Genomic DNA, 25942 nt, shown 5'->3' on the forward strand with positions numbered 1-25942 from the left:
CGAGGGAAAATGCTACCCCACTTCCCACTGTGGCTCTCAATCTGAATTTATCCACCTGGGGTGGCCACGTCGCTTGCGCTCCCAGGAAGACTCAGGTGTAACAGGAAGCCTCTTCAGTCCGCCAACGGTTCCTTTCGAGCGGCCCGCGCTCTATGGTGCTGTAATCAGTGTAGGCTTAGGGAAAGCAGTCCAGGGCGGTTTCCTCTCTAGGCAGTCATCTCGGTGGCGCTGGGGTAAAATTGCGTCAGTTTCGCCTAGGTCTGAATCAGGACCGGCCCCTCATTTACAAGGTCATGAATAATTATGTACGAGCTGTGCTTGTTTGCATACGGTGCGCCGGACTCTGCTTCAGCTTCGACTTCCCACTCCCGGATTCCTACATGAATATTCATGAGCGACATGGAGGCGTGGCCCTGGGCGGGACTAGGGGAGGGGCCCCGGGGCTTGCACTGGCTCGGTCCCGCGGTGACGGTGGCGGTGGCGGCGGCAGCAGCGGTCACTGGCGTCGGGGTGCCTAGCTGAGCAGAGCCCATCCTGGGGGAGCGCGTGAGTGCGCGGCGGCGGCCGGAGGGGGCGGGGTCCGGGGATGGGGGCGGGGAAGGGCATGGAAAGAACCCCGCGCCTAGCAGCCAGGACCTCAGGTTGGGGCGGCGGCGGCGATGAGGGCGGGGGGGTCACCAGGAAAGTTTGCGAGGGCCTGGGGCGCTGGGGACGCAGGGGCGCTGCAGAGCTGGCGCGTGTGTGCGGGGGTGGAGGGCACTCGTGCCGGGAGCCAGAAGAAAGCGGGGAGAGGCGAGGGTGGGGCGGGGCCGGAGGCGGGCGGAGCTGCTCCAGGGACCCCCCCCTCCTACCCCTGCCTTCCCCGGCCCCCTTCCCCGGCTCCCATGGCACGCCCCCAGCCACCCCTGGCCTCCCCCACAATCCGCGTCGCCAGTCCTCGGTCTGTTCCTTCGCGGGCTGCTTGGCATCTCGCACTGTCCTCGGCTGCTGCTGCCCCCGCCTCCTCCACCCTCGTCTGCTCCTCCTCTTCGGCTGGCCGCTCGATGTCCGTAAGCCCCTTACTGAGGCCCTCCAAACAACCCCTTGCCCTGGGCTGTTCCGTCTTCCTGTTGGTCCTCCCTCTCCCAACACTTAACCCTCCTGGTTGCACTAGCCGCACATCCAGCGAGAGACCTTTAGAGACGACCCTGCCTGCCCTTAGGGTGCCTGCCCAGGGTTGAGGCTACCTAGCTCCTTCCCATCCTTTGGGGGCAGCCTTTACTCCCAGGGCTGTCTGGCTCCCCGAGACCATTAAGGGTGCGGAGTTCTTGAGGCACTGCGATTCTGCAGCTTGAGGCCATGGCCTTGGTTTCCTGGGGCTCCTGGCTGGGGCCTCTCTACTGTAGCCACCTCCCCTCTTGGGGACTCTTGGGAGCCTGTTTTCATCTCTGCCGCCCCTTATAACCGCAGAGGTGTCTGTCCATCAAGCCCGCAGGTGAGAGGGTTTTTCTGTTCTGGACTAGTTTTTCTCCATTTCTAACCACCCACACCATATCCCTTGTAATAATGTTCAAGGACAAGGAAACAGTCTTGTATATTTTTAATTTTATTTTTTCTTGTCATCTCCCCCCCCCTCCGCGCGTTATTCTCCCACGCACCAGGGATACATACAGCCCGTGGTAATTGGCTGATCAGAGCCTGATATTGTCAGAGTTTCTCTCCATACCCTCTTTGAAATAAGCTGCGACAGGGTCAAGGGGATAGGGATGTCTTTTTGCAAAGACTGGGCACCACCACAGGTCGTTTTTTTAGAATTGAGAGCTGTCTTCTCAGACCGGCTGGAGTGGGAGGGGGACTTGGAGGTTGCAACACCTGAGGGTTGGGTTGCCCTCCAGGGCTGTGTGCATTCCATGTGTTAGGCAGCTTCTCCCTTGCTCTTGAACGTGAGGGGCCAGTGCTCGCTATTCACCAGGCTGCAGCGCCTGAGGGGGTCTTGTGGGTGGGAGGGTGCTTCAGCAGCCAGGGTGGGAACTGAGGAGGTGGAGTGCCTGAAGAACTGGTGACTTGGGGGCATGAAGGAATGGTCTAGGAATGCAGCCGAGGCTAGGGGGGAAGGTATAGGTGGTTACCATGGATGTTAGTTAGCTCATTGGTGACACTGAATGTAGTCACATTAATAAGTGGCCAACCTATCACTTCCCTGCTTGATATTTTGCATGTGTTGTGTGGCTTGAAACTCAGGTCTTACTACCCCATTTTTCAGATAGGGAAAAGTCACACAGCTCCAACGTGGTAGGCCCACTTAGCGGTTAAATCTTTTAATATCAGATCGAGAAGCTCCTGTGACAAGCTGCTACTCTGTGGCTATCATCTGGTTTAATTTCTTCTGGTCCCTCAAAACTCCTTCAGGCCATCTCCAGGCTAGTGATCCATACATATTCCCATTTCACAGGCTAAGCAGGCCCCTCCCTGACTGCCCTGGAAGGCAGAACCCTGGGGAGTTTTCCTCCAAGTCACCACCCCCTCCCACCCCCCCATGTAATCAAGCCCAGTCCGTTCTCCCTTCCCATCCTGGGCCGGCTCCTCCTTCCCTTTGGCTAGGCCCTGGAAATCCAGTGGGAGGCCATTGCTATGGTAACAGGACTAGGCCCTGGCTTTACCTCATCAAATTCCAAGCTGAAGCCAAAACGATTGAGAAATTAAAGGAAAAAAATGTATTCCAGATGTTTACTTTTTATTTCTTATTTCCCTGTGTTTGGATGAGACAGCTCTGAGAGAAGGAGGAGGGGGGCAGGGATGTGGAGGAAGAATGGGGAGCGGGGGTAGGGAGCCACTCCCAGCCATAGAGGGAGGGAGGAGACTGGGAAGAGGGGGGCCGGCAGTGGGGCGGAGCCCCAGGTTGGGGAGGAGCGGGTTTTTCCCGTCTCCCATGAGGTGATTCCCGAGACTTGAGACTTTCCGGCCCTCTTGCCCCGCCTGGAGTGTAGATACCTCTAGTGGGGCTGCCTAACCAAGAGGGGTGTCTGGAGAACTGTAAGTAGGGTGTCATAGGAGGGAGTTTGGGGGTCGTGTGAGTAGAGGTGGCGCTCTGATGCTCCAGATCTTTGAGGTTCAGAGCCAAGAGTTGGAGAGTTGTAGCAAGAGTTGAGGATGTGGCTGTGGGGACCTTCCCCACCCGTCCTGATGGGACCTCCCCGACCTCCTCCTGGAGTTCTCTCTTCCTGTCCCACACAGCCTAGGTTAGAAATAGACTTCCTTGGCCAAGCCTGTTGCCTCGCCCAGCTCCTTTCCTTCTTCACCCCCTCCCCCACTCTCTGGGTCTTCAGCCACCCCAACTTACACTGCTTCGCCTTTCTCAAACAGGGTCTGCCGCATGTGATGAAAGTCGGGGAAGGCACTGCCATGGCTTCCCCACTGCCCCAGGAGATGGGGGAGGAGCTGGCGCCTGTTGGCTCGGAGCCAGGTACCAATGGGTGATGGGTGCAGGGTGGGGCCGGTGACTGGGAGGGTGGGGAGGGCAGAGGCTGCACCCCTATTCTGTCCCGCCAGGTAGCCGAGTGACAGTTGTGTCAAAATGAGAGGCAGCAAGTGTCAAGTGAGCGCCCAAGGGCCTGGGGACCTGGTGAGCGTGAGGTAGAGCTCGGCAGGGGTGGAAGCAGAATCTTTAAGATGGGTCGAGTAACACTTTGAGAAGGAGACACTGAAGCTCAGGAGAAATGGAGTACATTTCTTTCTCCCTGTCTAGACTTTTTTTTTTTTTATGCTTAGCTGAATGAGTGGGTGATACAGGATTCTATTATAGAAGGGTTGTGGCCGTGAGTAATTCCCAAGGTCTTTTATTTGGCATTAGAAAGCCTTATATAGAAGGTAGATTTCTGGCTCTTTTTTTTTTTCTTCCTTTCTTCCTGTGGCAGATTTACTTCTGTTTGACATAGGTCAATAGTAAGTTTGCATTCCTGATCACACACCAGATGACATTGAGGAGGTGGCCTGGGAGTGTGCAGGGAGACAGGGGGAGCTCAGCCAGGATAAAAAGTTCACTATGGGCCGGGCGGTGGTGGCGCACGCCTTTAATCCCAGCACTCGGGAGGCAGAGGCAGGCGGATCTCTGTGAGTTCGAGGCCAGCCTGGGCTACCAAGTGAGTTCCAGGAAAAGGCGCAAAGCTACACAGAGAAACCCTGTCTCGAAAAACCAAAAAAAAAAAAAAAAAAAAAAAAAAAAGTTCACTATGGAAATGTGGTACCTAGGGCCCTATAAAGAAGTAGGGCTAAATTGGGTACCCAGGCTGAGTGCTGAGTGGGGTCAGGCAGATGAATATACTCATTTGTCCATTCATTTATTTAATAGGAATCTGTGCTAGGTGCAAAATAGGATGCCAGAGAAATCAGGTGCCATAGCACCCATAACATAAATAGCTTTAGCTTTTAAGGAGGGGATCGGGTAAACATTGAATGAGTTTGGAGAAAGTAGGCTACATCTGGGGTGTGAAAAAAATCCAGGAAGGCTTCATGGAACAAGCAATGTATAATTGAGCCTCGAAGGATGGGAACTTCCTGAAGTTGGAGGGTGGGAGATTTGGGGTGCAGCAGGAGTCGCAGAAAATTATGTTTCATGATTCTTCTGACAGTTCCGATGAATCCTTCCTTTGGATAGGTGACCCTCGGGCTAAGCCCCCTGTCAAGCCCAAGCCCCGGGCCTTGTCCAGTAAGCCAGCTCTGCCTGCCAAGCCCAGCCTCCTGGTTCCTGTTGGGCCTCGGCCTCCTCGGGGTCCCCTGGCTGAGCTGCCTTCTGCCCGGAAGATGAATATGCTGGCAGGACCCCAGCCCTATGGTGTTAGCAAGCGGCCCCTCACGTTTGCCCCAAGGCCTACAGCTGAGGCACCTGCTGGAGGAGAAGTTACCCAAGAGTCTGGGAAAGAGGATCCTGGGAAAGAAGACTTACCCCCTCTAACGCCCCCAGCTCGGTGTGCTGCCCTGGGAGGTGTGCGGAAGGCCCCTGCCCCCTTCCGTCCCTCCTCTGAGCGGTTTGCGGCCAGTACGGTAGAAGAGATCTTGGCCAAGATGGAGCAGCCTCGGAAGGAGATCCCTGCCAGCCCCGACCGCCTCTGGGGCTCCCGCCTCACTTTTAACCATGATGGAAGCTCTCGATATGGCCCCCGGACCTATGGTACCCCTGGACCCAGAGAGGATGATAAGACCCCTGCCAAAGGACAGGCCCAGGAGGGGACAGCAAAGTCTCCGGCAGAGCACCTGGAAGAACATAGCAAGACTCCCGAGGAGAGGTAAGGGCTAAGGAGAGGTAAGAAGTCTTGAAGGGGCTAGGGAGCAAGTGGGCTCCAGTTTGGGCTGTCACCTTCACTGTTGGGTTAATTATGTGAACGCAGGCCAACCCTGTCGACATCTCAGAGAATCTCTGTAGCAAATGGTGATGTTATTGCGCTCTCTCTCTCTCTCTCTCTCTCTCTTTCTCTCTCTCTCTCTCTCTCTCTGTGTGTGTGTGTGTGTGTGTGTGTGTGTGTGTACAGTGCTGGGGACTGAACCCAGAGCCTTGTGCAAGTGCTTTATCACTGAACCACATCCCCAGCCCACCATAATTCCCTTTATAGAGTTGGTGCGTGTTGTGCCAGAGAGTCTTAAGGTTCAGTAGACCAGTTTGTAGTCCACTGAATACATGCATACACATGCTCTTTGGAAGACGGGACTGTTAGGTCTATTTTAGAGACTGGAAAACCCAGGCTCCAGAGTGACTTCTTACAGTCTCTCAGTTTGAATTCAAATGTGTATATGATTCTAAGGCCTGTGATCTTAACTGCTAGCTCTCAGGATCTGCGGGGCACGGCCTTAGCATGAGGCGTGTGATGGGAGAGATGAGACATTTTCCCATGATGTGTTTCTTACCCATAGCTGGCCTGCATGTAAAGGAAGGCTGGCTGGGAGGTGCTCCTTGGGTTAGTAGACACGGCATGGGAGGGAGGCGAGGGATGTGACCACCCAAGGCTCCAGGGCAAGAGAGCACCAGCCTGAAGATGCATAGTTAGGCCTCTCTCCCTCTGTGGAGGCCAGACCTGTTGTGGTCTGGGCTGAGCCAGTAGCTGATGGTCCTGCCCTGCCCTGCCCTACCCTGCCCTGCCCTGCCCTCCAGCTTTCCCTTCTCTCACCTGAAAACACCTGGTGTTTGGGCTGGGAGATTAACCTTTGCATATCCAGGACCGTGGCTGCTGGGAGACCATGCTGCTTCCCAGCTTGGATTCCTCCTTCCATCCATGAAGGGTTCAGTCTTGGAAAATCACCCCTACGCCCCGTCCCCCGAAACTGTTCAAGAAATAACAGTAGGGCTGCCAGGACTAGCTACGTTCTGGCCAGAAAAGAACTTTAACCCCTTAGGGACTAGGAGAGGGAGACATTGTCTTCTTAGGAACCCCTGAGCGATCTGGACACACATGATTCTCTTCCTAAAAGGGAGGGGGCATTTAAACCTGTGTGTGCAGGAAGGGAGTGAGAGTTATGTCCTGGGCATTCATTATCTGGACACCACCTAGCCTCTTTATCCAAGTGATCCCAGGCCAACCTCAGGAGTAAATCCTGGGCATGTTTAACCTTGGGGTGCTGTTAAAATTGGTTGGGGATACCTTCCCTCCTTTTCTTCAATATGCCTCATCCCCCCTCTGTCTCTGTTCCTCTCAGGAGCCTCACTTCTAGCCTGGCAATGAACGGGGACCTGGCTAAGCTGACGAGCTCTGAGCCACCTACCGATGTGAGTTGTCTTCGTGTTGTGAGCACAGCTGTGGTAGAGCTGGGGAGTCATCTGAGATCTCCTCTTATGCTCTAGAGTTTAGATGGGGAAACTGAGGCCCATGGACTTGCCCAGGGATTGGCTTCCAAGACTCAGATTTTTTTTTTTTTTCCTAAAACTCCCAGCCAGTGTTCCTGGTTATCAAGGTGGCTAAGTGTGGATGATCAAAAGGAGCAGTACTTATGATACCCATACCACTGACCAAGCCCCTCCTGTGTGCAGGGCATGTCCTAGGAATATTAGCCAATTTAGTCCTTTTGGTGACTCTAGCTAGAGGATCTCGTAAGCCCCTTTTCAGAATGCCAGGACTCGGGCTAAGTAACTCACGTGGCCTGAGGCAGGACCTGAAGTGTCTGACTCTAGAATCCTCCCTGGCTGTGCTGGTACTTCTGGGTTCAGAGAGAGAAAAGTCTGGGCTTCCTGCTCATTCCTTGTCTCTGATGAAGCCGAATTTCCTGAGCAAACCATGTCAGAAATGGCCCTTGCATGGAGAGCCAATGTCAGCTAGAGGCTGTCCCACGTGCCCCGGAATAGAGATCTGACTGCATGTAATTGTACGCTGTGTGTTGGGACATCAGAGAACAAAATATGCATTGTGCCTGCTGTAAGGACCTCACCTTCCAAAGGGAGCCAGTCAGACACGAAATTAACTGGCAGATGTATACGGTGTTGCACACGTGCTAGGAGAATTGGGAAGGTCACGTGCTGGGTGAGGGTAGTGGGAAGTCCTCACTACGTAGGTCGGGTAGTGAGTGGTGTGATGCCGAAGGAAGAGCATTCTGGACAGAGGACTCAGCATATGCAGAAGCAAAGAAGCCAAGAGGTCTGGGGTGCAGTGAGATGATGACTGGGTAGCAGTGAGGATCAAGAGGCAATAGTATTAGATGGCAGAGGCTTGGAGGCCTCTAAGGGCTTTGGCTTAAGCAAGGAGAAGATACCACTGAGCAGTCTGAAGTCGGAGAAAGTTGCGTCTGATGACTTAGGTGTAAGGAGACATCTTGCCTTCTAGGTTGAGAAGGGGCTATAGCGAAGTCCAACTAGCAGCAGGGACCGGTGAGATGATGGTTAGCTGGATCCAGGGACAGATGGTAATAGCTTGGACCCCAGGGGCAGCTGTTGGAGCTGGTGAGAAGTGGTCGAATCTGGACTGGAATCTGTAGGCGATAGAGAGGGGCCATGCATAGTTTCTTTGAGGAGGAAGGGAGAGAGAGTCTAGGAATGCAGAATCTAGGAACACCCCAAGGCATGTGGCCTTAGCAACTGGCAGGATGAGATTCCCACTTACTAAGATGGGGGCTTTTAAAGGCAGAGCGTAGCTGGGGGACGTATGAGGAGTTTGCTTTTGAGTTTGTTGAGTTCATGTTGCTCTTTAGACATCCACATGGAAATGTCAGTTGGGTGATTAGCTAGAGGGTGATGACATTTAGGAGAAGTGAGTGTGTTTGAAGGGAAGTCCTGGAGTTTATGGGTGTAGGGATGGTGTTGGAGACTGGCTCAGGTGGTGTACTGGAGGAAGAGGCCCCGAGCACAGCAGTGGAGACAGAACAGCTCCAGAGTGTGGCCAAGCAGAGAAGCCTCTAGGACCGCAGGGGTGTGCTAGCAGCTGCCGATATCTCTGTTGGGTTGCCTCTGGTAAGTATCAATTCGATTTAGCTACAGGGCGGTCGTCAGTGACCCTGGCAAGTAGTTAGGTGCAAGGTGTGACTTAGAAGGCCTGTTTGACATGAGGCAGGAGGAGCTGTGTATAGGGAAGGTAAGCAATACCTTCCAGAAAGCAAATGGTAGCTAGAGAGAGAGCTGTGGGGCCAAGAGTGAGCTCTCTCTCTTTCTGTCTTTCTCTCTTGTTAGCCGTTAAGACAGAAGAAAGTAGAACAGTTGGTGTGCCCTGAGAATGATCAAGTGGGGAGGGAAAAATCAGTGATGCAGGAGAGAGAAGAGGGGTTGGCCTTAGCCTGGAGCAAGGACACTGCCTGGTCTTGGAAGGGGAATCGGGCCCTTCGGCTTCCTGTCCTGCTCCTGGTGGAGGGTAGGAAAGGGTGCAGAATCTGTTTGTTCTCTTCTGTTCTGAGGGAACAGGAAGCAAGGCCATCAGCTGAGAGAGATAGGAAGGTGTTGGAGGTCTGAGGAGAGACTTGTAAATACGTTGTGTATGGGGCGAAAGGAAAGGAAGTACATAGGGTTGGCGGGCACTCCGGAAGCAGTTGGAGGTCAGTGATGAGTCTGACGGGAGACCAGGGGCCCTTGCTCTGTGTTCTTCTCCAGCCACAGCTAGCTGCCCAGGTGCTGGGGTTGGCAGAGAGCTGTGTGTAAACAGCTTGAAACAGTATGCTGAGGAGCGTGAGGGTGTTGAGGGCTGTGCCGTGTAAAAGGCAAGTACAAAATTGAGAACAAGGAGGAGGGATGGAGCTGTGAGAAGGAAGTGGGGTCATTGACCCTTGCTTCCCAGAGGGGTTGAAGAATGAGAGAGTTGGGAACATGAAAAGAATGAACGGGACAAGTAGGAAATGGGCTGGTGGCAGACTCAGAGTTGAGACTGGAGGCAGTGGTGATAGAGTTGTTATTGGGGAAGGACTGGGGCTAAACGGATGGCCTCAGAAGAACGCAGGGCACCGCATCAAAGCCTAGGGAATCGGGATGCCAGAAGAGTTGACTCTGCTCTTGAAACCACTGTGAACTGTACAAGTGATGCTGGGAGGCTTCCAATAATCCAGGGGCTCCTGTTTTCAAGGAATAAGTGGCTTTCAGAAGACTGACAGAGGGGTGGGCCATCAGTGATGCAGTTTACAGGCACCAGTCTGGGAGCTGGGTTATTGCAGAGGAGAATGGGGGTGGGCGGGGCTGGAGAAGTAGAATTCTTTCTGTCACCCAGATCCAGCAGGCGGTGACATTGGAGGGGTCACGACCTCAAGTGGTGGGGCACAGACGTCGGGGCAAGTATCTGGATTCACTTAGTTTGTGTGGGGACAAGCAGAGTGGCACAGTGCGGGAGAACCAAGGGCTTGGTGTCATCTCTTCTCTCTGTTCCCAGTAACCACAGCTGGCTTTTTTTTTTTTTTTCAATACCCAGGGTCCACATACACCAATCTTTTTTAATCCTTATCTAACTCTGAGGTGGATCTTAGCATCAGCCCAAGAGTACATGTGGGAACCCGAGGCCTTGAGAGACCCTGTAGGAAGGAGACATTCAGCTCAAAGGAGGCAGCACTGGGATTACTAGAAGCCATGTGCCTTGGATGACTTCCGTCATTCTTTGCTCGAATCCGTGGTCTCCGTGTTTGCTTGGGTAGCGCTGAGACCTGTGGGCGCACAGAGCAGAGGATGGAACTGCATTCCTCTGCTTGATGGTGCTCCTGGGAGATGCTCTGGGCTTGGAACGGACTTGTAGTCCTTTGAGGCCAGACCTTCCCCTTCAGTTCACGAATACCTAGATGGTCAGATTCCCCCCTTTCTTAAGCATGTGTTGTTTGCCCAAAAACCTTCAGCCTCTTGGAGGAGATCCTTAGGTGAGCCTTTGAACCACTGAAGTAGTCAGAATGATGGATGCCAAGTGAATAGAGCTGGGTACCTTTTCTGGGGAGATGACCTGGGGGAGGAGCCCTACTTGAATTCATCTCCTGGATCTTTCCCAGCTGACCCAAGGTCTGTGTGAGCTTGGACCCAACTAAGCAGTGAGTGACAACACTTGACCTTTCTCTTGCAGGTTTCCAAGACCCAGATCACCCCAAGTCCAGACCCCGTTTCAGAGCATGGAGGCTGTACCAGCACAGTCCTCCCAGCTAACGAATCCATCCCAGCCTCCGAATCTCCCCAGCTTTCAAGCCACCAGACTTTTCCCCACCATTCTCAATTTCCAGAAACCCAGAGTCCTGCAATTCCTGCGGCTTCAGTTTGCCCCCCTGTGACTCCAGCATCCCCCAGTGCAACCTTGCCTGATAAGCGTCCCTGCCCTTCCCCCAGCCCAGAGCTACCTGCTGAGGCAGCCCCAGAAACCCTTAGACCCAGTAGCTCTCCTGTGGAGACAGTCTCAAGGCACCATAGCCCAGAGCAGCCCCCAGCTGTCTTGCCTCAGCCCCTGATGGAGGGGCCTGAGCTGCCGGACCTTACACGAACGTTCCCATGTGGGGAGGAGGCAGCAGCCCGGAGTTGCACAGAACCCTGTCCCAGCAGCCTGGCTCAGCGCCGATTCTCAGAAGGGGTGCTGCTTCGGCCACCTAGCCAGGACCAAGAGAAGCTGGGAGGCTCCCTGGCTGCTCTGCCCCAAGACCAGGGGAGCCAGCCAGACTTAGATCGTCCCTTTGGAAGTGGGGCAGAGTCTAACTGGAGCTTGTCACAGTCATTTGAGTGGACCTTCCCCACAAGGCCCTCAGGTCTGGGTGTGTGGCGGCTGGATTCCCCACCCCCATCTCCCATTACAGAAGCCAGTGAGGCCGCTGAGGCTGCTGAGGCTGGCAATTGGGCTGCATCCAGCAGGGAAGAAGGAGTGTCCCAGCTGGGACTAGGAACCCCATCAGCTCCAGAGAGCCCAGGAGGGTCTATTTCTGGGGTTCAGGGAAATGATCCAGGTGTCTCCCTACCCCAGAGAGATGATGTAGAGAGTCAGCCTCAGTCCCCGGCTGTTCTCCCCTCTACAGTTGAGGGCCCATCTGGAACCCCCTTACTTCAGGCAGAGGAGAGCTGTGAGGACCAGGAACCGCTGGCGGGGCAGGAGTCTCCTATCACTTTGGCCACCAGGGAAGCAGCCCTGCCTGTTTTAGAGCCAGTACTGGGACAGCAACATCCGACGCCCCCTGACCAACCCTGCATCCTCTTTGTTGATGTGCCTGATCCGGGGCAGGCATTGCCTTCTGAGGAGGAGGTGGTGACCCTAGGCTGGGCAGAGACCACCCAACCCAGGACAGAGGCTCAGGACCCTTGTAGGGTGTCCCCAGAGCCTACAGGCCCTGAAAGCAGCTCTCGCTGGCTGGATGACCTCTTGGCATCACCACCTCCCAACTCAGGCAGTGCCAGGCGGGCAGCTGGATCCGAGCTGAAGGACGCACAGTCACCGGGCACCTGCTCCGAGGTAAGGTGGGCATAGGGAGGAATGGGGCGTGGGGGGCCGGTAGCGTTTGGGTGGGCTTCATTTTTTAGCATGGAGACCACGGAGTATAAGGCAGCTGTGGACCCACACCTCCTATTTCTGCATTTGCTATCAGAGCCATATAGGGTAGTGCTTACGGTTTAGCTGTTTTGAGTTCTAGTCCCAGCACCAGCATGCACTAGCTGAGCAGTCTTAGGAGTGAACCTTAATTGTATGCTTTGTCCTTTCATAGAGGTGTGGGGGAGGGGGAGAGGGCGGGGGGGGGGGCGTAGGTCAACCTCAGGCATCTTTGTCCACCTTACTTTTTTAAGACAGTCTCACTGTGCCCTGCAGTTCACCCATTGACCTAGGCCGGCTAGCCGGCCAGTGAGCTCCAGGGATCCTCCTGTCTCTGCCTCCCCATCGCAGGGATTATGGACACATGCCCCTGTGCCCAACTCTCTTGGGTACTGGGGATCTAAACCTGAGTGCTAGGCTTGTGCTGTCAGCACTTTCCTGAGGTAGCCCCTGCTTGCCTGGAATGAAATGGAGAAAGTGCTTCAGGCAGGGTATAGCACATGCCAAGTAGTCAACCTGGTATTCCTGGGAAGATTATGCAAGGGAAAGGTGTGCAGACCGTGAGGGCCTGGGTTCATCTGACAGCATAGGTATGTTACCTGTGCTCAGCTGGCTCTACTAATGCTTTGCCCAGGTGTAACCTTGAATCAGATCCTTTTCTCCCCTCTGCCTCAGTTTCCGTGTATGTAAAGTGGTGGTGGCTGTGATAGGCTGTACCTCAGAGAGTGAGAGGAGTAAATGAGTTAAGACATGTCAGAGGATAAGACATGTATGAGGATAGTGTTGGGCTCATTATAAATAGTTTATTAAGTGTTGGCTTTTACAACTGGGATTACCGTTGAGTTCAAGATCTGTTTTGTAGACCAGCAGCCAAAGCCCAGAGGAAGTGGTGTCTTATGCAGAGTTACCCAGCAAGTTGGTAGCTGGGCCTAAGCCAGGACCAGCCCAGTTTTCGGCTCTGTGCCTTTTCTCATACCAGGCTGCCTCTGCATTTAAGGGCTAGAATCCAGGTGGCTTTTGAGACCTATTTTTCAATCCTGGACTGGACTGGTTGGGGTGGAGCTGGAGGCAAGGAGGAGCCCCCAGAGGCCCGCTGGAGTTGGGAGGAGGTGGGAGGAGGAGGAGGAGGAAGGGGTTAACACCACACTGACTCCTGCAGTAGGTGTGTCTGTCCCAGGACGTGAGTGACTCAATTGGCTTCTGGGCGGGGCTGCCAGAACTGCAGCTGCTCCCGGAGCCCGGGGAGCTGGGCCAGGACAGGCGGGAGCCAGAGCAGAGCCGTCGGACAGGTCCTGGCTAGGGGAGCAGCCCAGCCCTGGCCTGGTACCTGGCTCACCCAGCAGCCCCAGGGTGGTCAGTGGGGAGGTGTGGGGGGGCATGGCCTGGCCCGGGGAGAGGGAAGCCAGTATGTCTGTCCTGGAACGGCTACTGGCCAACGCGGCACTGCGGGACGAGGCTGGCAGGCTCCGAAGCCCTGAGCCCCGAGCCCGCCCGCCCTCTGGGGTGAGTCAGGGAAAGTTGGGTGGGGGTGTAGGGAGCCTCGTGCCCTGAGTTTTCTGGGCTGGCTGGGGGCGGAGTCTTCCTGGGGAAGGCTGTGCTGAGGGTTGGAAGGGCCTGGGTGCTGCTCATGGGGGCTAGAGGAGCTCTGGGTGGTGTCAGTACCTTGCTTCACAAGGTAAGCTGCAAATCGGTTGCCCTTCATTGACAGTTCCCCCCCCCTCCCCCCAGGCGCATATTTAGGTCTCTCCTTCAGGCAGGATTTCTCCTGGCAGCTAGCCAGGTCTTGCCCAAGGGCTGTAAACATGATCACAGGACTGTCCAACTGAGAGTCCATGTGTGCCAGGCTGTTTAAATGCTCTTGATTGATCCCGACTCACAGGTCACACATAGTAGGAAGTATCTCTTTAAAGTGGAGGATCTTTAGGCCCAGAGTAGTTAAGTGATTTGCTCAAGGTCACACAGCTGAAATCTAGGCAGCATTCTCCTGCCCGAGTGGGGCTCTGAGGCACTAGGTAGCCGTCATTCTCAATTTGAGTTGATTCCCACCTCAATTAACTCGAAGCATTGTTTGTCTCCCCTTCCTGCCCCATCTCCCAGGGACTCCTTGGCTGGGCCCAGAAAGACCTGCAGAGTGAATTTGGGGTTGCAGCAGACTCGCATCCCAGCAGTTTTGGTCCTTCTAGCTGGTCTCAAGATGCTTCTCAGAGCTACAGCCTAGGAGGCAGGAGTCCTGCTGGAGACCCAGGCCCTGGGAGTAGAGACTGGAGCAGCAAGTGTGGGCAAGGATCTGGGGAGGGGAGCAGCAGGGAGTGGGCCAGTAGATGCAGCCTTGGCCAAGAGGTGATAGGAGCCCCTGGCAGCCAGGATGCGGGCGAAGTGTCTGTCCATGAGTGGGCAGCAGGGAAGCCAGCTCAGCTTGGCACTCAGGGCCTGGAGGCTGATACACAGGAATGGGAATTCGGGAAGAGGGATTCCCAGGGCACTTACTCCAGCCGTGACAAAGAGCTCCAGGACCAGGAGTTCGGGAAGAGGGATTCCTTGGGTTCCTTCAGCGCCCGAGAGGCAAGCCTTCAAGACTGGGAGTTCGAGAAGAGAGATTCGGATGAGAAGGGTCAAGAATTGGGGATGAAGGACCTCTCCGGCAGCTATAGCAGCCAGGATGCTGAGGAGCAGGACCGGGAGTTTGAGAAGCGAGATTCTGTGCTTGACATCCGTGGCAGCCGGGCCCCAGCCCAGCAGGACCAGGAGTTCGGGAAGAGTGTTTGGTTACGGGATTACAGAGGTGGTGCCTCAGGGGCCCTCAGCTCACAGGACAGAGGATTCGGGGCACGAACCCTGAGCTCTGGGTTCAGCCCCGAGGAAGCTCAGCAGCAGGATGAAGAGTTTGAGAAGAAGACCCCAAGTGGCGAAGACAAGTTTCGTGAGGCCAGCAGGGACACGGGCCAGCGGGAGGAAGGAGAGTCTGGGGGCCTGCTGAGCCCCGGCACACCTAAGTCGCAGGATGGAGCCGTCAGGCAGAAAGACCAGGGCAACTGGCAAGATGGCGAGCCCAACCAGGAGGTCGCAGGGCTGCAGGGAAGAATGCAGGCAGGAAGTCAGAGCCCTAGCAGTGCCGACTTGGAAGACAGAGAAACAGGGCAGCGAGGCTGGACTGGGGAGTTCAGCCTTGGTGTTACAGCCCAGTCGGAGGCGGCATTTAGTCCCGGGCATCAAGGTTGGAGCAGGGACTTACGCATGGAGGCTACTAAGAGTAGCTCTCAGTTTGGCATCATTGGTAATGACAGAGCGAGTGGCGCTGGCCTCAGCCCCTCCGAGAAGATGGGAGGTGGTCCCTTTGTGCCACCTGGAGAGACCAAGGCTGGAGCTGTGGACTGGACGGATCAGCTAGGTCTCAGGAACTTGGAAGTGTCTAGCTGTGTGAGTTCCAGGCGCTCAAGTGAGGCTAGAGAGAATGTTGTGGGACAAATGGGCTGGTCAGACAGCCTGGGCTTGAACAATGGGGATCTGGCCGGTCATTTGGGAACTGGAGGCTCTGAAGAGCCCAGGGGCATGGGAGTTGGGGAGAAGGACTGGCCTTCTGACGTGGAGGTGAGGAGCAGAGATTTGCCAAGGCGGGGAGAGGTAGGAGGGCACAGCCAGGCCAGAGAGAGTGGTGTGGGGCAGCCCGACTGGTCGGGTGTGGAAGCTGGAGAGTTCCTTAAGTCGAGAGAGCGAGGAGTTGGACAGGCAGATTGGACACCTGATCTTGGGTTGAGAAACATGGCCCCAGGGGCAGGCTGCAGCCCCGGAGAGCCCAGGGAACTTGGTGTGGGTCAGGTAGACTGGGGTGACAATCTAGGTCTGAGGAATTTAGAGGTGTCCTGTGACCTAGAGTCAGGAAGTTCTCGGGGCTGTGGAGTTGGGCAGATGGACTGGACCCAGGACTTGGGACTCCGGAACCTCAATCTCTGTGGGGCCCCAAGTGAAGTTAGGGAGTGTGGGGTGGGGAGAGTGGGCCCTGGCCTAGAGCTAGATCTTAAGAATAGTGGCAGTTTGTCCCCTGGTTTGGAGAATGAAGACCCCTTGGAGGCCAGGGAGCTGGGGGTTGGTGAGACAAGTGGGCCAGAGACGCAGGGTGAAGGCAGCTCATCACCTTCCTTTGAGACCCATCCTGAAGCCACTGGAATGGATACAGAAGAAGCCCCGGGCGTGGGAGCCAGGTAAGGTACTCTATCTGGGCACTGGGAGGGGCTGTGCAATTGCTTTTTAAATGAGGGACCCCTCTGAGGAGGTAAAACCAGCTTTCTCTCTGGACTGTAGTATTTGGAAAATGGAGTCCTTTAGGGCTGTGAATGCTCAGTTTCACATTCTACATTTTATGTTAAACTTTGAAACAAAACTTAGATGCATTCTTTTTGGGGGGGATGAATATAAAATTTGGGGTACCATTTTGCAACTAATGTTTTGGGCTTTCTCGACGACTGAGTTATGGCTGTCCAGGGGAAATGGAATCTGCCACATCTTTGGCGGTTTCTGGTGAGTTGTGTGTGTGTGTGTGTGTGTGTGTGTGTGTGTGTGTGTGTGTGTGTGTGTGTTTGCGCGCACGCGCATATACAAGTGCACTTGTGTGTGTGAGCACATATATACAAGCTCTGTGCCTATGGGATGACTACCTCTGCTCTCATTCCCGTCACTGTTTTTTGGGACGGGTTCTCTCACTGCTCTGAAACTTGCCAAGTAGGTTATGCTGGCAGGCCAGTGAGCCCCAAGGGATCACCCCGACTCTGCCTCCTCATTGCTGGGATGACAAGCCCACACCACTATGTCTGCTCCTTCCCCCCTTTTTTTCTTTTAAACATGGGATCTGGGAATTGTACTGAAGTGTTCATGCTTGGAAGGGAAACACTTGACCAAGTGAGCTACCTTCCTAGCTCGGCTTCTGGTGAGTTCTGTAGGCCTCAAGCCAAATGAGCTCCTAGGATGCTTGTGTAGGTAGTGGAAAGTGACCCGTGGGTGGTGACTGGTTGTCTGGCCAAGGGGTTGGGAACTAGGTGATCCAACCTGCTCTGTTATAGATTCCAGAAGAGCAGTGGTTGAGGAATCTGAAGTTGTCGAGAACCAAGTCCCAGCCCTGTGACCTTGACCCCAACCCCAAGTTAATGAAAGCAAACCAACCTACCTTCCTTCCTCCTTCCTTCCTTCCTTCCTTCCTTCCTTCCTTCCTTCCTTCCTTCCTTCCTTCCTTCCTTCCTTCCGTCTTTCTTTATTTTTGTTTTTTGAGACAGGGTCTCTCTCTGTAGCCTGGCTGACCTCGAACTCGCTATGTAGGCCAGACTGGCCTCTAATTCAGAGATCAACTTGCTTCTGCTTCCTGAGTGCGGGGGATTAAAGGGGTGCTGCCTGGGAAAGAGAACTTTTTGTGGGGGCGGGGGCAGGCTGGTAAGAACCAACCAATCTGTCACATGGATGTTTTAAAACCAACAGAGGTGATTTCACACCTGTGGGAAGGGTATGAAAAAGGCATGGTATGTCTTTCATTAACATTTTCATCCATTGAGATTTGGTTTTCTTCTCTTTAGTGTGTAGAACTCTTTACCTTTTTCAGTCCCAGAGTGGGAGCTTCCTACCAGGCATGTGGGAAGGGCAGGAGAGAGAGGTGTTGGGTGGGGGCTGTTCTGAATGGAAGGGCAGATGGCCGTGGGGGGAGAGCAGGAGGAACCAGGAAGGGGCTAGGGAGGCTCTGGGTGGGGGTTGAGAGAGACATTTGGCATGGAGGTGGAAGAGGGAGGCAGAAAGCATAGGGTTGGGAAGGGAAGCTGAGGAAGGGTGTTTTCAGGTGACTTGGCTGAGGAGAGGAGGACCAGGGGACAGGGAGTGACAGAGGTTACAGTGGACTCTGTATGGGCTGTGAATGTGCAGAATTAAATGTTGGGGGCGGGGACGTTCCTGTGAGTCTGGACTAGGTGTTGGGCTCTGAGCTTCTGTTTCTACCCGTTAACCTGGGAGGTCCAGGGTTCTAGCAGGAGTCCCGGCACTAGGGAGCATGGGCTCCGTGTGCCTGTTCTCATTTTTCTTCCTGAGATTCAGCCCTCTCTGCTTGAGAGTGCAGCAATTCATTGATCTTCACAATTGCCCTATGCAGCAGGAGAGGGATTTTGATCCTGTTCGTTTGTTAGGTTGAGAGATGGTGTGACCTGCTTGAGGTCACAGAGGCTACAGTATGCCATTCTGACTCCCTTCCATCAGCTGCTTTCAGGCATGGCCATTATATTCAAAACAGATTACTAAGGAGTGGGGCTCTGCCCTCTGCCCCTCTGGGGCTGGTTCTTGAGGAGGATGAGTAGCATTCTGTTCTGTTGTTTAGGCTGGAGGGAGGATGCTCCCCACACACTGACAGGACAGTGGCAGCATGTGGATGGCTTCGATGGGGCGGCTGCTTGAATCCCCACACCTCAAAGCACCCACACTTTTTTGGACATGGTACCATGATCCATCTGGTGTTGTCACCCGAGCTTCGAGTTTAGCTGGAACGCAGGCAGCTGAACCTCGTTGTATATAAGAAAAAACGTTTCTTCCACAGCTGGAAGGAAGTCATTGTTTGGGAGGGCCCGTGTGGATGCCATGTTTTCCGATACATGTCCTGAAGAAAGCCAGTCCTGTTTTTGGAAAGAGCTGTGTGCTCTGTGACCATGCATGGGACTGAGTGTGTCTGATAGCATATCTAGGACTTGAACCAAATTTTCCAGACTTCCCTGACTAATGCCCCACAAGCTGGTGCTGTGAGCATCTGACATGGGGAAATTAATGCACTAGAATGCTTATCTTCCAAGAAAAATTTGGAGATTTCCTTTGTACCAGGAAGTCCTTAAGAATGGGTCAGAGTAATCTGGCTTGGGGCCCATCCGCTGGTCCTCATTCTCTACACACCTCTGTGACATCAGGCAAGTGACCTGAAGCAGTGGCCTTTTCTCCTCAGGTGACCTTATCTGAAGACCCATATCCTCATATGTAAATCGAGAATTTACTCCAGGCTCTCTTGGAGTTTTCATGAAGAAGGTTAACTCATGTGAAGTGATTGATACAAATCCCCCCTCTCCTGTGGTAATTGCTTTAAAAAAATATACTAGTCACCTGAATTTGCATCTGTTCTGCAAGTTTGGATGTGAAGTGTCCATAAAGGGAGGCCCTTGGGGACATTTCCGTTGCGGTCCTCATGGTGAACAAACACACCCTTGATGGCAATCATTGGTTGGACTGCTAGCAGGAATAACTATGCCAAACTAGCATGGAGGTGGGTGGTGTGAGAGGAGCAAGTTCTGGATAGAGGGCCATCTCACCCTGGTGCGAGTGATGCTTCTGAGTCTGATAGAGCTGGTACAGGATCCTCTATTTTCTGGCCTCTTGGTCATCCCTTGTTCCTGTCCTTGGGACTCCCACAATGTGAAACCTTCCCAGCCAGTTTGAAGTCTTTGTAGGCTCCAGGAAGACTCAAAGATCATTGATTCCAGCCACCCCATTTCAGGGATGGAGAAACTGAGGCCCACAGGGGGAGTGTGGTTGTGAGTTCCTTTCTGTTCCTGTGGGCCCTGACTTCATTGTCCTCTCTGAGTTCCTTTCCTGTTTCTCTCTGGTATCAAAGGCAACTTGGTCCCTTCAAATGCATCAGCCCAGCTCTGGCCCTGGTCCTCCCTCAATTTAGGTCTCAGAGCCTTAAACACCAGGACATGTTGCAGATCTGTCTCCAGTATTTGCATGTCAAGTAGTGTCGGAGGGTAACGTTGGGCAGATTGGGTGATACTCAGATTGGGTAGTCTATGTGGAAGGTTTAGGTGAGGCATCCTCTCAGGCCAGGAGCCTCTGATCAGAATGACGACCATCTTAGCAATTTATGTTTATTACGTATCAACCATATTGTAGTCATAAAACATGACTACAGACACCTGCCAGTATGCCCAGTGAACTTCTGGGACTTTTTCAATTTCCATTTAACAGATAAAGAAACTGAGGCTTGGACTGGGCAAGCAACTTGGGGCCAAGGCTGGCATGGGTGCAGGATAGAACCTAAGTCGCTTAGCACCCAGGTTCCTGTCCCTTCTGTCCTGCTAGAAAGCCCTTAGGTTGTGAATGCCCCGGGCTCTCAATGAGGGAAGCTTCTCCGATGCAGAAGGCAGAGGCCCTTGGGTGGGTGTACACTGCATTCCCTGGGGCTCTGCCATGTTCTCTGCCACCCCTAGAGCCCACTCAGCAGAGTCTCTCACTACTTTCTGTCTTCAGTGGGCTGAGAGTAGATCTTTCTGTCCCTTCTCAGTTGGCTCACATCGTCTCCGCTGCCTTGTTGTCCGGGCCGGGTGGGGTTCCACTGCTGCTCTCTTGTTGCCAGCTCCCGACTCTAAGCTGGCTTCAGGGTGAGCTGGTTTGGCTGCCATCCAGGCTCCTGAGTCCTCTGTCTTGCTGGACTGTGGCCTCTACCACCTCTTCCCTCCCTTTCTCTCTAATTTCCATCTGTCAGCAGCTTATGGAAGGACAGACTGACACATTTCTCCCTGTCCCTGTCTCATCTTCCTGCTCAGGGTTGACTCACCTGCCTGATTCTTTACCTTCTACGGTATCACCGATTACCTAGCAGTCTCGCTTCCAGGCATTGCCCGCTAGCCTTCACTACCCGTGCGTGTATCGGGGTGTGCCTTTGTGCTGTGGGTAGGTGTGGTGGGTACCAGCACACACCCGCCTGCCCTAGGTGTCTGATGAGTGAGCATGTTTTAGGGAGTGGCGGCTGGACATGGTGTGGGTGGTGCCATCCTGGTATCTGTGCTTTGTTCTGAGAGAGCATTGGGCAGAAGACACATTGCTGTGCTGTAGTCTAAGGTGACCCTGCCTGTTTGTGTGGTCTCGTCTCTCGGCTAGAGATGCTGGGGGCACAGAGACAAAAAGGAGCCTGGCTTTGCCCTTGAGGAGCTCCCAGACAGGCAGTGGAGGCAGACACACAGGATTGAAGGTGGCTGGTGCTGTAGGTTCAGGCTGGTGTAGGTTGGAGCCCAGAGCTGAGGAGCTGAGTAGCTGTGTGAGCTTGGGAAGGGAACAAGACAGCTTTGGAGGGTGATGTGGGCTCCGCAGAGGCTATCAAAGTGTGGGTGTTGAGAAACTTCCCACTTGAGGGGAGGAAGCTACTTGTTCCAAGATGGTCGTGTGTTCTGCCCAGGTGTGTTCTAGAGAGCCCAGGTTCTGTGAGGCCTGGGGGATAAAGAGTTAAGGTGTGAAGGGGCTGGAGATGAGATGAGGGTGAAGGCAGATGGGCTGACTCTTGACTTATTCCAGGAAGTGTGCCCATCCAGGCCCGTGCTCCTGAATGGAGCTTGAACCACTCTAACTTAGGGCAGCACTAATAAGTGTGATTTCTGGGAATGTCCTGAGTGCTGGATGCTATGCTGAAAGGCTTCAATCTTTATTTTTTCCCTCCCTAGTGACTCCGTAGGGGAATACAGGGTATTTACAGGCAAAGGGACTTATGTAAGGGCTTAGGTACAGGTACCTATCCTAATCCAAAGATCTAAAACCCAAAATCTAAAACTTTAAAACATTTTTTTTAGATTTATTTGTTTGTTTGTTTTTCTTTTGTTTTGTTTTGTTTGTTTTGTTTTGTTTTTTTTTCAAGACGGGGTTGCTCTGTGTAGCCCTGACTGTCCTGGAACCCACAGAGATCTGCCTGCCTCTGCCTCCTAAGTGATGGGATTAAAGGCATTCGCTACCACAGCCTGACAGATTTACTTATGTTTTAATTTTATGAGTATGAGTGGTTTGTTTGTATGTATAGCTGGGTACTATGTGCACGCAATGTCTGTGGAAGCCAGAAGAGGGCATTGGATCCCCTGGAACTAGAATTAGCTGTCTTTTGGGTTCTGGGAATTGAACCCCAGTTCTCTGGAAGAACGTTCAGTGCTCTTAGCCACTGTCTCTCCAACTCCGTAAAATTTGAAACTTCTTGAGCACAGCATGATATCACACAGGAATCCATACCTGGTCCCAGTGGCAGGTCACAAAGTACAGGCAAACCAAAATTACCATAAAATTACCTTAAGTCTACACAAGTGAGGTAAATGTGAGACACAAAGGACTTTTTTGTTTAGGTTTTGTTAACCACAAAGCTCCTTACGGGGCTCGGCAGACAGCTCGGTCAGTAAAGTGTTTACAGACCTGAGTTTGGCCCCTGGAGCCCGGGAGGAAAGCTCGATGTGGTAGTGTGCACACTTGTAATCACAGTGCTGGGAAGGCAAAGACAGGACGGTTTCTGGGACTTCTGTCCGGCCATCTTGGCCTACTTGATGAAAGTTCCCAGCCAATGAAAGATCATGTCAAAAGAAAAAGGGAGCAGGGCCAGTAAGTGTCTACTGTCAAGGCTTGACTATACAGATTTGATCTCTGGAACCTGCATTGTAGAAGAGATCTTACTCCCAAAAGTTGTCCTTGGAGACACGCATGCACGCGTGCATGCACGAATGCATGCACGCCAGGCACAGTGTCTGAGATTGTTGTTTGGCCTCACCACGCGTGCTCACATGCATTGACACACAAAGAAATTGCATTTTATGTATGCGTTAAATATTTCAAAACTTGGAACTTGAAAACTGAACCCAAGCATTTTGATAAAGGATGCCCCCAGACTGTAGTATGTGATAAAGCCTCGTCTGGGACCTTCTAGGCAGCCAAGCAGGGTCATTCCTTTCTTTGTGTGCTGTGTGCTTCAGGGGAGAGAAACGAGGTCTCACTGCTTGGCGAATGACTTTGGTTTCTGGCCTATCCCCTTTGCAGCCCCAGGTGCCTGGCTCGCTCCCCACCTTCCGGCTCCCAGAGCCTTCTGGAGGGGATAATGGCAGCCAGCAGCCCAAAGGCAGCTACTCGAAGGGAATCAGCAGCTTCAGGCCTCAGGGTTCTGTTGGAGGAGGAAGGAGCCACTGCAGGTGCTGGCCAAGGGGAACCCAAGGAGTCTAGCAGGGACCCTTTGCCTTCCTCGAGGCCCCAGCCTGATGGGGAAGCCAGCCAGGTAGAAGAGGTGGATGGCACCTGGAGTCTTACAGGGGGGGCTAGGCAAGATGAGCAGGGGTCGGCCCTGCCCCCCCGACGGCCTCCCAGAGGACCTCTGCCCAGCTGCCCCAGTGAGGACTTCTCCTTCATAGAGGTCAGTGGAGAGTGGGTGAACTTGTGGTGGTGGATGGGCTGTTGGAGGGGTCAGGATATGTGGGTGATGGAGTCAAAGCCCCTTTCTCAGAGCTTTTCTGAGCAGTCCTGGGAGACAGATAAAGGTTGTGGGTATCTCATGGCAATGAGAAACGGCAGTGGTCATCAGCTCCTGGACTAATGTTGGGGAGCCCCTGTGGTGAAGCGGATATGGGTCAATAATAGCAATGATGTTGGTATTGTTTTGAGCAGGACACTGAGATCCTTGATAGTGCCATGTATCGGAGTCGTGCCAACCTAGGGCGTAAGCGGGGACACCGGGCCCCAGCCATACGGCCTGGGGGTACCCTGGGCCTGTCAGAGACAGCAGACTCAGAGACTCGGCTGTTCCAAGATTCAACGGGTATGATCAGTGTATCATTTAAATGGAGTCTGTGTCAGTGCTGGGTTGTGGGTAAGGGTGGTATCTGGCATGTTGCTCAGGTAATGATACCCTTCCCCTGACATTTTCAGAGCCAAGGACTTCCCGAGTACCATCTTCAGATGAGGAGGTAGTGGAGGAGCCTCAGAGCCGCCGGACACGGATGTCCTTGGGCACCAAAGGGCTGAAAGTCAACCTCTTTCCTGGCCTGAGTCCATCAGCCTTGAAGGTACCATCTGATCATTCAGCACACACTGCTCTGCCAGCCTTGCACCCAGCGTTTCCTTCCATCCGTTTGTTTGTCCATCCATCAGTCAATCCATCTATCCATCTACCAACCCATCCATCCACCCACCAATCCAACCATCCATCCATCCATCTACCAACGCATCCACCCACCCATCCATCTATCCATCCATCCATCCATCCATCCACCCACCCACCCACCCACCCATCCATCCATCCATCCATCTATTCATCCATCCGTTCCTTCTCCCATCTCTTCTCTTATTGTGCTAAAGCGGATTCTGGAAGGTTCTCTTTGTTCCCTGCTCAACTTTTTTCAGTGTGCTAAGTTTGATGGAACAAAGAACAGGATATTCTTTCATCTCAGAGCCTCCAGGGCATTGGGTGTGGGCTGGGGCTGGGCATGGCCCTTGCCCATGAGTATCTCTGGTGAAGGGGGGACAGATGTAAAGGTGTAAATGGGGAGTTCAGCCATGGGCTGGGCTGTTCAGTAGAAGGAGTTATTTCCTGACCTTAGCTGGGAATGGGAGGTGGCTTGGGCAGGGTTTCTTGAAAGCAGTTTCTCTTAGCCTTGAGGTTGGCACAGGAGTTGGCTCTGGGTTGGGAAGGACATTGCCTGCAGAAAGGATAGACAAGCAAAAACAGGTGCAGGAAGTACCACTCTTTTTCAGCCTAGTTGACTGAATTTTGTTTCTCCAATATCTTTCTGATGTTCGAGGTGTGCAGATCAGTTCTGAGGAAGGCAGATCTTTGATTCTCTGTCTATATCTATAGAGGGGTTTGGGCCTGGTTTTGGGGGCTGCACCCTCTTGGTAAAGGCCTGGCCTTCTGAATCTTGCTGCCTGTCCGTCTTTCATCTGTGTCTTCCAGGCTAAGCTGCGCTCCCGGAACCGCTCAGCTGAGGAGGGGGAGGTGACAGAGAGCAAGTCAAGCCAGAAGGAGTCCTCCGTCCAGCGTTCTAAGTCCTGCAAGGTCCCGGGGCTGGGGAAACCCCTCACGTTACCCCCCAAGCCAGAAAAATCCTCAGGGTAAGTAACTGAGTTCTAGGTATCTCCTGAGCTTCAGGTATTATCCTGAGAAGAGGAAACCCACTTTGTAGAAGTGGAAAACCGAGGCTGAGAGGAGGTTGAGCTGCCTCACATTAAGTAGGGAGTCCAGGCCTGCAACTGAACCCCAGTCTGCCTCTTCTGATTGGAGGGTAGATGTTCTCACCTTGTTCAGTGTCTTTAAACTTTGCTTTTGTGACCTTTGCACTCTGCTTTCCAGGTCAGAAGGATCATCGCCCAACTGGCTACAAGCCCTGAAGCTGAAGAAGAAAAAGATCTGATCAGGGGCCAAGGTAAGGCTAGGTTCCTGGGCTTGGGTGAGAGTAGGGCCTGGTGTGGAGGTCCTGTCCTGTGCCCTCTTCTGGTCCTTAAGGCTCTCTTTCTATGAGAGGCTGGAAGGAAGCAGGTGAAGCTGAACTGAGACCTGGTTAGGTCCCTTGGCTCCTCTAAGTTTGTTCCTGGGGCTGGAGTATATCCTGGGATTGAAGAGGGCGTGGGACTTCCATCTTAGCCTGTGCCCCTGTGTGCTGGGACAGTCCTTCAGCTGCTGCAATTGGCCTAGTATGGTCAGCTAGCCTACACAGTTTAGAGCTCCTAACTTGAGGTCCTAGTAGGGACTGCCTCATCCCTGGGCTCCCATGAGGGAATCAGAATGGCCCTAGGGCAGAGGAAGCTGGACCCCGTCTCTTCTCTGACCTCTGTCCTCTCTCCCAATTTCAGGTCCTTCCATCTGGCAGTCTCAGGCAGTGCCATTCCTGTGGGGTCCCCAAGTGAGGAGACAGCTGGAGCCCCGCTAAGGCTCAGACTGCAGCCTCCTTCCCCCTCCACTTCTGAGGAGTGTCTGGGAGGCACATTTATGCACTTTGTACCACCGTCCCAACTTCTTCCACACCTTCCTTCCCGGCCCGGGTTCCCTTACCTAGTGGTGGGAGGTTTTGGCCCTTCCTTCCCTCACTCTTCCCTTCACCCTCTCGCTTCCTTCTTCCGCTTCCCTTGGGTTTTCTTTTGATACCAATTTATAGCATTTTTTATAAAAGCCTTTGATTTTTGTAATGGGTGGGCCCCACCCCAAACCCCGCCCCAGGTCTCCCTCCTTCCCGCTAGGTGCCCCACAGAGACCAATGACATTTTACCACTTGAAACAATGAATAAAGTTTTTTGGGAATTGG

General features: G+C 53.5%; 1 protein-coding gene across 5 annotated transcripts; it reads left to right on the forward strand.

Moving 5' to 3' along the window:
* Positions 1–413: 413 nt before the first annotated feature.
* Tnks1bp1 (tankyrase 1 binding protein 1) lies at positions 414–25942 on the forward strand. 5 transcript variants are annotated; one of them, XM_052722953.1, is made up of 12 exons: positions 414–546; positions 3343–3442; positions 4634–5261; positions 6664–6733; positions 10473–11834; positions 14007–16108; positions 22695–23061; positions 23313–23463; positions 23574–23710; positions 24598–24755; positions 24994–25066; positions 25494–25942. In XM_052722953.1, the coding sequence occupies exons 2-11, from the start codon at positions 3358–3360 to the stop codon at positions 25052–25054; spliced, it is 5121 nt and encodes a 1706-aa protein (XP_052578913.1). In that variant the 5' UTR covers positions 414–546; positions 3343–3357; the 3' UTR covers positions 25055–25066; positions 25494–25942. The 5 variants fall into 5 exon arrangements, with proteins under 5 accessions (XP_052578913.1, XP_052578912.1, XP_052578915.1 ...); XM_052722952.1 differs by lacking the exon at positions 414–546 and adding an exon at positions 885–1049; XM_052722955.1 differs by lacking the exon at positions 414–546 and adding an exon at positions 936–1045.

This window comes from Peromyscus californicus, unplaced genomic scaffold (assembly GCF_007827085.1).
Source record: "Peromyscus californicus insignis strain IS unplaced genomic scaffold, ASM782708v3 Scaffold_7__1_contigs__length_154581171, whole genome shotgun sequence".
NCBI lineage: Eukaryota > Metazoa > Chordata > Mammalia > Rodentia > Cricetidae > Peromyscus > Peromyscus californicus.